The following is a 15,283-nucleotide window of genomic DNA, read 5'->3' on the forward strand; positions in this document are numbered from 1 at the left end:
AAAACGTCCAAAAATCCAAAGTATCCAAAAATCTGCCATCTCAAATCTGTAGATGTTGTGCATAAGTCAATGGGAGATGTCCCTTTTACAGTTTGAAAATATAGTAATATGCACTGTGTTTTGTCCAATTATTCCAAAAATTCTGTGTTTTCAGATGATAACCCTAAAGAAATTTAGCAATTTGGGCATCATATTTGAAAAATTCATACTATTTAGGTTTTCATGCTACATTTATTGAATATTTTCCCGACCCAACTTTTTCCAATTATTTTATTGACAGATAAGATAAAATCGTGGATGGTAGTTTGGTTGAGCTTGGAGTAATACAAATATAAGACAAATTTGAGTTTTAGTAAATAACCCCTAAACACCTAGGGGCCCATTCATTAAGTTCGAGTGAAGGAATAGAAGAAAAAATGCTTCGAATTTCGAAGTTTTTTTTTGGCTACTTCAACCATCGAATGGGCTACTTCAACCTTCGACTACGACTTCGACTTTGAATTGAACGATTCGAAGTAAAAATCGTTTGACTATTCGACCATTCGATAGTCGAAGTACTGTCTCTTTAAGAAAAAACTTCGACCCCCTAGTTCCCACTTAACTCCTCTCAAGGGCATTCTTACTGACCTGGAGCCATTCAGTATATTTACTAGTACCTCTCAGATAGTGAACTTGATGGGGCACATTTACTAAGCTCGAGTGAAGGATTTGAATGAAAAAAACGTCGAATTTGGAAGTTTTTTTTTGGCTACTGCGACCATCGAATTGGCTACTTCGACCTTCGACTACGACTTCGAATCGGACGATTCGAACTAAAAATCGTTCGACTATTCAACCATTCCATAGTTGAAGTACTGTCTCTTTAAAAAAAACTACCTTCTTCGCCACCTAAAACCTACCGAGCACCAATGTTAGCCTATGGGGAAGGTCCCCATAAGCTTTCCTAACTTTTTTTGATCGAAGGAAAATCGTTTGATCGATGGATTAAAATCCTTCGAATTCGAAGGATTTAATCGGTCGATCGAATGATTTTTCCTTTGATCGTTCGATCAAACGTAATGCAGTAAATCCTTCGACTTCGATATTCAAAGTCGAAGGATTTTACTTTGTGGGTCGAATATCGAGGGTTAATTAACCCTCGATATTGGACCAATAGTAAATGGGCCTCAGTGACTTATTTTAAAAAGAAAAATGGGCAGCCTGTAGTAGTTTTACAGCAAGATGATTTATTTCTATTAGAATGTATAGCATGTTTTCGGAAATACAAGTCAACAAATAGAGCTTATAAAATAAATTACATGTAAAATAATATTCATATTTAAATTTGTTTTTAAATTTGATTTCTTTAATTTAATTTATTTTATTTGATGGCAAGTTTCCTTATTATTCTGATATTATTAATGAGTATCTTTTGCACAAAATAAAGGGAGCTTAAAATAATTACATCATTTAGCATTGTTACAGATATCACACTGTCAGTTGATTGGCAAGTGAGAGCTCACACACTGTATCTCTTTATACTAACTCACTCACTTAGAAATCTGTTGGCATGCCCTTTTTGTCAGTATGCATTTGTATCTGACTGCAGTCTTCTCATCATTTTTAGTATGAGCTTCTATAACATCTTTGTCATCACTATAGTAATCAAAGTCTTGTTCATTATTATTCAGATTTTTCTATCAATAATTGGAGCTGTCTTGATTTTCACATGCCCCACAATTATTTTAGCCATGCATATTCTCCTCAAACATTTCTTTTCTGTCATCAGTAAAATCATATTGATAAATGTGACTTTCCGTCTCATCAAAACCACCATTGTTATGTCCAAGACCAGCCTCATTTGGAACAGAGTCATAATCACAACTACTTGTATGCATGATTGAACTTTCTCTAATAACAGTCTCTTCAAAACATTTTTTAGCTGCTTCAGACTCGGTGAAATCTTTTTCTTGCATTATCCTCTTTGTCTGGTCCCTGTGATCCTCACCCTCAGATACAGATGCGTTTTGAAGTGAATTAACTATATCTCCTCCAACACTGTCCTTAATTTCTTCATTTATTGTTGTCTGGTTAATAAACAAAGATGAATCTCTAACTCCAGCCTTGTCCATCAATTCAGATTGAGAATTTTCAACTGGTTCTTTGTTCTCATCAACTGCATCTAATAGTTCATTGTCTTTTGTTAATGGTTGTGAATTATCATTTTGAACACCTGCGAGAAAAAAATATATGAGAATTGTTAGAAATAATAAAATCCAAAAACATAACAAGTCAAAGCATGTTGTAAATATTATGCTGAACCTGGACCTTTTAATTTATTCCTATGCATAAGAATGCTTTTTTCTCATCAGGGCAGAAATATAAATGTCAACCATAGACCAAATTGTCTTGAATATTGATAAACCAGATAAACCAAGCAACTCTTTACCAGTCCCAATGCATTCTTCAATAAAAACAAAACAATGTTGCTCTTAAACACCAATTTCATTAGAACAAGTTGACACATAGAACAAGTTGACACATGTATAAATTCAATCGTATTCAAGTCTATGTTCTAGGTTTGCTGAAACATTCCAAAGACTGCCTTACTCACATGAAAAAGAAATTGCACTTCTAGTGAACTAGAAGTAGATTAGTAGTGTTTATAAGCAGTAAACTGATTTTGAATCAATGTAACAATGTGTTTTAGCATTCGATGTCCATTAGCATGTGGGTAATGCTCAAAATAACACTTCATTCCACAAAATTAGCCAAACTGCTTATCTCATTTCTTGAATAGTTCAGACTGAGATTTTCCAAAATTTCTACCAATATTTTCTAAAGTGAAACACAATGGGAAATCATTTTTGTATAATTATTACATACAGTATTTAATAAAAAAAGATATACCACATTGTATTGATGTTTTTATTGACTAACTTGGACTTTAAGTAGAGGTTTTGAAATCCAACTGATCAATTATAAAAAATACTATCCTGCCATTTATTTTAACATGATTATGTGAGCTGTTCCACTTGAAACAGAAAATGATCAAATGTAAAAAAAAGTGTAAAAGGAATAAAATATAAACTCATGGGGAAGGGAGAGCCTGCAGGCATGAACTGTAAATGCTTCAGTTCTTTTCTTATTCATTTGATTTGGCTCGTATAATAGCAGGTGAGTGGTGGGAAAACACAATTTATGTGAAGTTAATCAAATAAGGATACAAAGGTTTATCTCTTCTTTGTTGCTTAAGACAGAGAATTATGTGAAACAAGTAAAATAATCCAATCATGCTTGATGTTGCTTTAAGCACACTAGTAAGGCAGCATGTATTTTCATCTCTTTATAATGTCTATGCTTATGTGCTGTATATTTTAAATTCTGATTGTAAGCTTTTCTGAATCAAAAGGGATTTTGCCTTAAAGTGAAAAGGTATATCTAGCAGTCTTCCCTGCATGAACAGGGGAAACAGTCAATTTGTTATGCTGTTTAAGGCAATTAAAATGCTCCCTGGCTAGTTTTATTGTTGTAATAGAGAGTAAACATTTTAAAGAGGATGCAAGTGGCATTGTATTCTCCTATCCATGGGGCACTGATTGTACTAAGTTTATTTTTAAACTCAAAATACATTTTGAAAACTCAAAATTAATGCATTGTATTTTTGACGTTTGGAGTCTCAAAATACAGATCTCAAGATGAACTGTTTTTGCAAAATAACACAATATTTTCTCGCTACAATTACAGTCCTCCTTCCTAGTTTCTAAGGCCCCCTCTCCAGAAACCTCAGGAATATATTCTTGCACATTTGATAATGATATTGATACCCAAGCAGATTAAAAATCTACCACTTTGTTAGTTATACATCTGACAAGAGATGTACTTAGTTTCCACTTTCAGACATACAAGAGGAGGTTTTGACATCCAGGTCACACAACAAAAGAAGTGCTCTTGCGTCTTCCCTGCGTCTCTAAATAATACAGTATTTTGGAGCTGATATCTTGAAGTGGTGTAAACTATGGAAATAAGTTAAAACTATACATACGACACTTTCCTTTTATAAATCATATCTCATTATAAAACTCTGAATTCCAGTGACGCATTGTAACAAAAGCTTTTTTTGTTGGCGTATGCATTAATAACCGGAAAAAATTTTGATAAGTAAAAAAAACTGTACTACTTTTCTATGACATGAGACAAGAGTAACATATGGATTAAGAGAATTATGCAAAAAGAAAAGTTTTCAAACCAATATTGAAGCTGCAGTTTTAAATCAAATGATTCTCTGGAGCACTCCATTTTCAATGCCATTATTTCTTGTTAAATGATGACTCTCTCTCATAGGAACACAGGCAAATCTTATCCTCACAATGTAAAGTGTCTAGTTGACAGTGCAAAGAGGCCTGTTTCACTCATGTTAATTCAATATCTATTCAGCAAAATTCTTCTCATACTGGCATGTCTTAAAATGTTTCTTAGCAACTAGCTAAAAGCTTATGTGGTGTTGCATATACACCAAAGAAATGACTGCACCTCAGTTACAGGGAGAGAAGCTCTAAAAATACAAATCACATATATCTAAAATAAAATGTTTAAATATTTCACAAATATAATGATTATTTCTATGTCTTGACAGAATTAGAGACTTTTGAGAGGAAAACCAACCAACCGCCAACCATATATAGACTGAGACGACACTTTTTTAAATAAAGGTAAACCTGAACAGACATTTTACATTTTTTAATCATACTATGGCTACAGAAGAGCACTGTTTAATTAATCTACTGGTTTTTCTCTTCAAAATAACAATGACAACTTCCTCTCATTGGAATAAACACACTGATATAAATAATGTGAACAAAACCTATGCCAAGATTTTAGCTGAAAAAAATATAAGCATAAGATAAATATAAAAGTGATGTATATAAAGCATTTCACGAAAGTATTTGAACAAAAATGTATAATGTCTATATAGTGATATCATGAAATGAGGTGCACTCTGTTAGATGCATTATCTACATTTGTTTTTGATGGCTGCATATTTATTCTTAGCTATACTAAAGAGAACTAAAAGGTCAACACAATGTCATCCCATGTTCCCGAGGAGGATCAAGTCTACATTTTGGGTAGGCTAGAGAGCGTGGGCACTCAGGATACTGAAATAACATTGAGGAAGTTATTTATCAAAGGTCGAGTTTCTGAGGTTTGTAAAGTTTTTTTGCCTACCTCGAATAAACTCACAACTCAAATGTTTTCTTATTAATGAAAAAACTCGATTGAATGCAATCGGGGAGAAAACTCAAATACTGTAATTGATCGAGTTATCAGAGAAAAAAAAGCTTGAAATGCTTGAATTGATTGAATTTTCAAGCACAAACCACTGAAAAAAACCTGAAAATCATGAAAGTTAAAAACATGTTAAAATGGTTCAAGGGGCCTCTGCCATTGACTTTTACATGACCTTGACATGTTACTCTTAGAACTAGCCCATGGTCTGCAATGAATACTGGTAGCTCAGCATTTTCCTAGGGACAAGCAATATGCAAGTGTTTCCAGGGAAAGAATATGTGGAGCATAAGTAAGCTTTAGGAATGCTTAGCCTCCCCCCAAAAAATATATAAATATATAAACATAAGCTCATTAATGGAAACCAGTTTGTTGGTAGCCTCCCCTCAACCTCTTATGATAATTCAACTTTCAGTACTGCAGATCAGCTGACCGTTTAATTTTATTCATTTTTGAGTTCTAAAGTAATGTCCCACCTAAAATGTCTAATGCCTGCCATTATTTTTAAACTCAATAAGTATTACTCTCATTCAGGTATCCAAAACATATCAAGCAGTTTTTCATTATTTAAATGTTATTTTTAAAGGGGACCCATCGCCCAAAAAATTATTCTAAAATCCTATTTTATCACATTAGTCAAGCAAAATGAACTTTAATTACACAATATAAATTATTTGACTCTTGTTTCCTTCAGTCTGGGATTTCAAAATTATAGCAAGCAGACAGGAGCCATTTTGTGGACACTGTTATTAAGAATAACAGAATCTTGTTTATGCACCAGAATGGGAGACCTGATGTCCATCCCCATGCACTGGTGTAGGGACCTATAGGATCTATTAGGCTCCTATAGAGTTAATTCCCTACCTTTCTTGTATCATTCCCTATAGCTGTTGTTTATTGGGCCAAAGCCTTTATGACATGTAAGTCTAACAACTATAGCTATAGGCCAAAGGGTGCAATATCATTTCCCGCCACACTGCTATATAGTGTTGTGCAGGGAGTGGCCTCTTCCTCGTTGGCTACTGGTGTCTGATTGATCCCGATCCCCTCACTGGTATATCGGTCTTTGGGACAGAGGTATTCTTCTTGACTATTTGACTATGGGAGTGACAGTCTCTGACATGCTGCATCATCATTCTGCTATCCTTCCTCCTCTGTGATATGCTATACCTGCTACAACTCCTGCGTGAGTAAACCTGTGGTCACTTTTATTGTGCCTTTTCTACAATAAATACAACTCTTTTGTTTCACTAAGAACCTCCTGGCGTCCAATCAATCTATTTTTATATGCAATAGCCTTTGTGTTATAGTTATACTACATCTTAAAGGGATAGCTTCCACTTGGCGTTGGCGAAGGCCCTGACTCTGTTGTGTAAGTCGCATGTAGCCAATGCTCTACCCTGCTAGTGGGTATTTTTCTAAATACAGCCAAATAGGTGCTAGACTGGCTACACCATTAAATGGCAAAGAGAATGGGAGAAAATGTGGAAAGCAGTGACATGTAGGAAGTGCTGAATGGAAAGTGAAAGTAATTGTCTGCCCCGCCTCTATGCCCAAGGCATAGAGGAGGGGCAGAAAATATTTGATTGACAGCTGAGATTTTTAAATGAGCTTACAACAGCTATGAATGCTTTAATAAAAAATAGAAATTGGATTTCATGTTTAATTTGAAAAGGACTTTTATTATACAGATTTTTGTGTCTGGGTGACAGGTCCACTTTAATCTAACTAGAATCACTGGATGGTTTATTTATTGGTTTTGCTTCATAGACTCGCCAGTAGCACTACTTTTTGTCTATATATCAGACAATGCAGCTGAAGTGAGAAACAGGTGAAAGATAAGGCCTCCTTCCAGGTTTTCATAGTCTTCAAATACGCATCTCATGCTTTAACAATGTACTGCAGTTACAAAAACCCACATTTTTGGTGGAAAAAAACTCAAATCTTATAGATTTTATGATTTTAAGATATGCAATATACGCAGGAAACTTTTATTATAATATGACTTTTACTGAAGCTATAGTTAAGGAAACAAGTATAGCAGAACTATTGTGTAGTTTACATGTCAAATATGGTAGATACAGTGATGGCTAGCCCTAGGACGAACAACTTCCTGTTGTTTTACAAATATTAATTGTGCTTCCCAACCAAATAGTAAATTAGTATAATATAATAAAGGATCAAATGTGTTGTTATGGATAACATTTGTTTCACTTCTCTAGTAAGCCATAGCATAACTGCCATGAGTCTAAAAAGAGCTGGCAGAGCAAGAGGAGAGAAGGTGTGCTGTGTGGGAGATATTAATGGCAAGATTCAAATTCATGGTAAGAAACTGGCAAATCTTTTTTTCCAGGTTTTCATTAATCTAACTGAATGTAGATGATTTTACTCACATTATTCTAACTGTATGATACTACCAGTCACAACTGTTGATAGTTTGTTATGTTTTACTGGATTGGAGCAAATTAGGACAATCGTATCTACAGTATTTTCAGTTTATTAGAAATATCTATTCAAGATACATAAAAAATTAACACAATCACAGGTCTAATACCTTAAAAGCCTGGCACAGACACATGGGCCTCACAGTATAGCATTTAGCACTTCATAGATAAAGTGTGAATTGTGTGTGTATATAATGTTACTAAATATATCTGCCCCCTACAAATATCTTAAGGGCAGAAAGATATTGAGAGAACATTTACCATTGCTTGTGGATTCCTTCTGTATTTGTGGCTCAGTGGCTAGAGACTCTTCCCTTTCACTTGTTCTGTTGAAAATCTTTACGTGTGATGATTTACCCATTTTTGTCAGTCTGCTGGAAAACAGAAAGTAACATTTACTCGAGGGACCTCTGCACTTTCACAAATGTTCTTCTATGAGAACAGACGAATGGATACAGAGACGTGCACCGCATTGACACATTTATATACTAACTGTATCTCACAGTTTCACAGGGGCTTGATCATGACAGCTGAGTGATTTAAAAAACAGTTTTGCTGCTACCTTTTGCTGTTAGACCTTTTCATTTTCATGCTCACATCTTACAGCTGGCATTGCTTCTAATCTGACAAAAATCTCAAGGTGCTACTAAGATCCTCATGAGTAAAACATTGTTCCTCTTGTAGTCAGCCAAGTATCCGTATAAATTACAGCAACATTTTTTAAATGCATAATACTGTTATTTTATGAAAGTTTCAAAAAAATAAAATATTAAACTGTTACCAATGTTTCTGCAAACCAAATCATGTCACATGGTAATATATATATATATATATATATATATATATATATATATATATATATATATATATATATATATATATATATATATAAGCCTGCCTACTTATGTCACGTGTTCTAAAATATTAAAAGAAAGAGTTTAGATAAAGACAATAACACAACCATTTGCAACATTTCTATGCTTTGTATATATGTGCGTGTATATACTATATATACATTATTTCCTTACTTATTCCCAGAAAGCCATATGCCAAATTCCTCTGTATATTTTCATTCATTTATACTTACACCATATGCAAGTCTTGTGCATGAATTATTTTTCACATAAAAAAGAAAAAAGGACAAGGGGCCACTCCTTTAGACTTGAGGAATAGACACAAAACATTGAAATAATCTTAAATTATATTTAATAATCTAAAAAATCAACTGTACCCTTAGAATCTGATGACAAGTAAAGAAGAGAACAACAATCTGGCAAGCACTCTGTGTTACACTCGTTGATTAAAACAGAAAAGTTTATTTTAGTAAGTTAAAAACATCAAGTCCTGACGTGTTTCGTATTGAAGATCCGTAATCATAAGCAAGTAAAGAAGAGAACCAAGTTGATCATTTATTGGCTGAATGCCTTTTACATATCTTTATATGTTAAGAACTTACTTGCTCATTGGAAAGTGAGCTTGCATCTCCTTTCCTTTTGAAGAAAAAGACACATGTGATGATGTGACATCAAGTTCTGAATTTAGAATAATAGCCACTCTTCTAAGCTTCCATTGTCTTAGAGGTGTAGTGCACAGAAGTGGGAATTTTGTCACACAGTTCTAATGTGGGAAAAAAATATAACAATATATTTATGTTGCACAATCTGCTTTGATTTTTGCACATTTATTAATTCGATTTTATGGCAAGTTAAAAAGGCAATTTACTGCAAAACTATGACTTATCTAAATGCAAGAAAGAGAATATAAGATGAAAATGTGCTTGTCCTCCCTCTTACCTTATTTACCTTACCCATACTCTAATTTACAATTAAAGCAATGCATTGGATTAAAAGATGTAAGATACATTTTAACAAAGGAGTTTAGTTTCCCTTTACCATTATTTATTGCAGAAAACAGAATATACAGTGTACACTTAAACATGTGTCACGAACAGCACCCAGAATACAGAACCAATGCTAGACTCCCTGGTCTCGGCACTTGCTTTTGCCTTTAACAGCTGCCTTTCACCTTGGCTAATTGGATGCTGCCAGGTTTTATAAAGAGAGGAGCCAAGCGAGGGTTCTGGACGAGCAGAGGGGCACGATCGTTTAGCAAAGTCTTTGGGCAGAAGGTCACAGTTCAAGGGAAGGACGAAAAGCATAGTAAAACAGACCGGGTCAGTTCGGGCAGAAATCAAGCGGAGTCAGACAGACAAGGGTCAAAACCAGAGGATCAATCAAGATGGTCAAACAGGCATGGGTCAGTTAACGGAGTTTGGAATAGTCAGATAACAGGCCAAGGTCAGGATCACAGAAGTCAGGAAAGTCAGGCAAGCAGGGGTCAAACACAAGTATCAGATTATCAGAAATACCACCCAGGAACTCATGAAGATGAACCAACAACGGGCAATGATCACAGCGCCAAAGTCCCTTTAAATACTATTTGAATTTTGCACCATTGCGCACTGATGTAAACACGCCAGCGTCAATATGCACATAAAGTCCGGAGGTACGCGCCACGCACGCCCTAAGGCAGAGTATTGCGGCCAGCTAACGAGGAAGCACCACGTGGCGGGCAGCCCCGCTGGAGGCGTGGCAGGCGGCCCCGCCGGCCCGCTGGACCACCAGGGTGAGTACCCCTTTCAACATGAAACTGTTCAATAACTAAACACCACTTTTTCAACAACAAATTACATTTTAAAGCTATTTAAAATATTTAGGAGCTGCTTTGGGAAAAATAACTGTTTTCCTAGGATTAGAAAGTGAGTATTGATGCTTAAAAAAAAAAAATCTGCTGAATTTTGAAAATTCAGAATTGTGACGTTAAGGGGCTGATTTACTAAAACTTGAATTCATTTTAGTTTTTTATGAAAACAAAGTCAACCAAACTTCCCTTCATGTAATGAACGAATTTATCAATAATTTTTCTTAAAAAGAATCAACAAAATTGAGCATCAATACATATTGTATGATTGACACTCTTATCGAATTTTTGATGCAAAACTCGACTTTTTCAGATTATCAAATGAAAACCCCACTTTTTGCACTTTTCTCACATTTCTGCAGGCTACTTAAGCACTCAAGTGTTAATTGAGTCCAATATATATATATATATATATATATATATATATATATATATATATATATATATATATATATATATTTACTTTGATCACATGTCACTGTGATGTCACTACTTCCTCTTTCCCGCCACTGGGGGTTTAAAAGGTTGGTGCTTGTTTGAATGTGCACTTTGAGAAAGGCTAGAGTGCTAGCCAAAACGTTAGTTGTTCTTCTTTGATCCAATAAACACCTTTACTTTTTTGTAAGACCTGTAAGTGCAAGCTTTTTCCTTTTTTCTCTCTCTATATATATGTGTGTATATATTTGTCTCCTTGGTAAAGCTGGAGCACTCATGCACAAAAACAACAACCGCCTAGTTGTTAGTTATAAAATCATGAAGCCAACCTGGAAAAAAACGCACTCACAGGACTTATTTCGTGCAAACAAGTTTAGTTTATTTAGTGCAATAAACCACCTTTTTTGTTTGCACTAATTAAGTCCTGTGAGTGCATTTTTTTCCAGGTTGGCTATATATATATATATATATATATATATATATATATATATATATATATATATATATATATATATATAATGCTTAGTTTAACATGCCCATAACTGCAAAAACTGCTGTATTTTTTCCTTTTATCTGCTATTTCCCAAGAGTGTATATGCTGGTGCTGCTCAGGGGACTAAAGGACTAAAGGCAGTTGTTGCCTCATTGAACATTATCTCTTCACAGCAAGGAACATAATCTCTTTGAATTTTCTTCTTGTAACCCATGAACTCCTGCCTTGTATTCAGCATAGGTTACACAATATTTTGCTATCAATTTCATCTACAAGCTCACATATTATTCAGAGCAAAAGACATTAAGAAAAAATTATGTTTGCTAGGAACAAACATGCCAGCAACACCGTTGTTGTTTGAATGGAAGATACAAACAATACAAAATGTTAACAGAACAGGACCGCTTTATAGCCTGCTGTAAAGGAAACAAGGGATACATAAATGCTGTGTACATTGCATTCATGTATGCTTCGACTAAATTGATTTTATACACCATGTTACCCCTTTTGAGACCAAGAAATACAGAACAATCTAATTACATGTCCATAAAGCTTTTAAAAAATAATCAGAGAACTAAGCCTTGGGTGCCTGGTCAATATAATTTTTATTAGCATATCTGTCATAGCCTTAACTGGGCAGATCCACAGAGTTATCAATCCTAAAATATTTATTCCTGTATATTTAACACAACAAGTTCACTTATCTTAAATACATACTGTATATCTCCTTTCTGTTCTCCAAAGCTAGCCTATCAAATTGGAACCACATTTTCCATGGAATTCAAAAGCAATAATGCAACAAATGGAATTTGTGAATGGGGTTTCAGATGGAAGTGTACAATACATGCTTTTGTTTTTTAGAGATCCCTCTATTGCTTCAATAGGCGCACCAGACTTGTGCCCAGTGAATTATGCATAAACTTAATTTTAACTTCAAGCACCAGTAATGATGCAATCCCCTCCGACAATTTTTTGATTAATTGCATCCATTTACTCGAGATGCTCTACTTGCTTGGTTGTAATGATACTGGAATTGTGGGTGAAACACTGTATTGAGGGGAAAAACACATGGTGAATTGTGCCTGAAATTGAGCTTTGCACACAGCATTTGCATTTACAAACAAGCCTTTATATCTCATAAAAATCAAGAGCCCCACAGCAGTGAAGAGCAAAGTGTTCCAAGCATGGATTTGTAGTGAAATTTCCTTTTGCCACTGGCATAATTTTCCAAAAGATGCAAAATAAAATGCAAGAGAAAACCGCAGTGGGGAAAAAGGCCATTGACTTCAGTGGCCATTGACATCAGTGCATTTTGTGAACTTTGCTTTTTCCACCTTTTTTTCATGGTTTTGCTAAATTTTTGGTGAAGCAAAATAGGACAGATTCACTCATACTACCCCAATATAATAAACAGATCCACTTGAGCAGTTCAGCTTGAAAACCAAAGGCAACAGTTATTTTAACTCCACCAAGGGATAAATTACAGAAAGTAAAATATATTAGAAACGCTATATTATTGCCTAACAGTAGAGTAGTAGAAACCTACAATTACATGTACAATTGTAAGTTTTTAGTAGGAACTTACATCATCTTACTATACAGAAATTATGGGCTAATTAAACAAAATATTAAAGGGGAACTGTAGATTTTAGATTTAAGCACTCTGATATCTACAGGAACTATCACAAAAATAAAAATGTAATATAAGCTTTCATACTGAAATAGGAAACTTTCTAAATACAATCAATTAAAATGCTGCATTGTTTATATTCACTATTCCTCTCTCAGCATCTCTTTCTCTTCATTCTGTCTTCATGCAGCAGTTGGGTGTCAGATGAATGATCCAATATATCTTAGAGGGGGGGGCTTCCTTTCCGAGCAGATTTTGCAGAATTTGTGGGGTTTCGCCGAAAAATTTGCGAATTTCCAGCAAAATTCGCAAAACAGCAAAAAATTTGCGAAACAGCGCTGACGTCTAGTTTTTTGGAAAATGTGCCGGCGTCCAAATAAATAAATTCGCCCATCACTACTGCTTGGTAAAGGATAAATTGTTTTTATGAAGTCAGTCTGTTAGCTCTGCAGAAAATAATGTCTACCATTTAAAATCACAGTATATTATTGTAAATTTAAAACCTTATCCAAAAATCTGTACACATGAAATAATGATTTTTCCATATTTTGTTGAGATGCCTAATTAATTAGGGAATATACAGTACATGTAAACATGTGCCTGTTTGTTGACACAGAAGTTTATTTTAGCTGTAAAATTTATTTTGGATGTATATTTTAGCTGTAAAAATGCCTAATGTGAAAGGCAGGAATAGTATCATGGACATGTAAAGGTATGCCAACAAATCATAAGGAAAAAATTACTCTAAAGAACTAAGTGAATCATTGTGAGGCTAAAGTCACCTCAGATAACTTAAACTGTGCTTCAGTACAGAAGCCAAGGGACAAACAAATTCCTTAACAAGCACCCAAAGTATTGTAGAAACTAAAGATTGGAACATTTACAACAAAGAGCATGTACTGTAGTGAAAGTATCAGATAGCTCAGTAGCATACAGCATACCATATACAGTGGTTAGCATAGAGAAAGCATTTGGTTCTTGGGCATGGGCTCTATTGAAGACGAAAATAAATTGCAAATTGTTTTTTGGTGCTACCCAACACTTTCTCATTATTTTATGCTTATTTTGGTTTGCACTATCGAAACAGAATAGAAATATCTGGGATTGAGTCATCATAAACCTGTTAACTGTACAAGATAACAATGGACATTTACTGTCCATTTGCAATTTACAAGTGTAAGCTTATTATTAATCAACTAAAGGCAGAGAGAGACCTTGGCTTGTTCTATTAAAATGTGTACAGTGTTTTAACATTTTATCCTAGCAACAACAGAAATACCGTATATACAAGCATGCACACAACTAGTTCCTGCTGAAAGCAAAATACAAAAGAAAGGAAATCCCTGGTTAGGAATGTGAACAGATATCAGAAAACAAAGCGGAAACACTTTTATCGATATGGCTACATCCAGCAACTGACTGAAGGCCTGCTAATATAAAGGCTACAATGGATTCTGAAAGGACAGAGGTGAGTTCCTTCTATATTTATTATGTATAAGTACATGTATATTTGAACTTATATTTGAATCAGCTTACTACAAATAGTACATTATCCTGTACCATTTGTTGCTTTTATACCAATTAAGTTCACAGTCACTGACCATTCCAAATAATGTTTGGCAAAATAAATGACTGAAACCTTTATTATGTTGAAAATATTTAGGTGTGAAAGATTTTTAATCACCCTTAACTTTTTTTAGCTCCAAGTAAACAATTTTTTCTATTCTTTTCTATTCTTCGCATATTCCTGAAAGCCCAGTGGGGAGCTATAGCAAATTATGTACAAAACACATTTACTTTGGAGATGACTTATTTTAGACTCTTAGGGCCAGATTTACATAGGGTCGAATATCGAGGGTTAATTAACCCTCGATATTCGACTGCCGAATGTAAATCCTTCGGTCCCCCTACTTCGCCACGAAAAATCGTTTGATCAAACGATTAAATCCTTCGCATCGTTTGATTCGTAGGATTTTAATCCATGGATCGAACGATTTTTCTTCGACCAAAAAAACATTAGCCTATGGGGACCTTCCCCGTAGGCTAACATTGCACTTCGGTAGGTTTTAGGTGGCGAAGTAGGGGGTCGAAGTTTTTTTTTAAGAGATAGTACTTCAACTATCGAATGGTCGAATAGTCGAACGATTTTTAGTTCGAATTGTTTGATTCGAAGTCGTAGTCGAAGGTCGAAGTAGCCAATTCGATGGTTGAAGTAGCCAAAAAAATAATTCGAAATTCGAAGTTTTTTTATTCTATTCCTTCACACAGCTAAGTAAATGGGCCCCTTAGAGATTTTAGAAGCTTTGAGAAAAAAAC

The 15,283-nt window shown here is 34.6% G+C and overlaps 1 protein-coding gene across 1 annotated transcript in view; it reads right to left on the reverse strand.

Moving 5' to 3' along the window:
* Positions 1-1,284: 1,284 nt before the first annotated feature.
* Positions 1,285-15,283, reverse strand: part of LOC108708347 (dynein beta chain, flagellar outer arm) — a 242,968-nt gene continuing 228,969 nt past the window's right edge. Inside the window, exons 98-100 of the mRNA XM_018246944.2 lie at positions 9,166-9,326; positions 7,971-8,083; positions 1,285-2,212 (exon numbers count right to left, since the gene is read on the reverse strand). Of these exons, the coding sequence (XP_018102433.1) occupies positions 1,725-2,212; positions 7,971-8,083; positions 9,166-9,326 (762 nt within the window). The 3' untranslated portion in view covers positions 1,285-1,724. The remainder of the gene's footprint in view (positions 2,213-7,970; positions 8,084-9,165; positions 9,327-15,283) is intronic.

The sequence above is a fragment of the Xenopus laevis genome, chromosome 2L (assembly GCF_017654675.1).
Source record: "Xenopus laevis strain J_2021 chromosome 2L, Xenopus_laevis_v10.1, whole genome shotgun sequence".
In the NCBI taxonomy this organism is placed as follows: Eukaryota; Metazoa; Chordata; class Amphibia; order Anura; family Pipidae; genus Xenopus; species Xenopus laevis.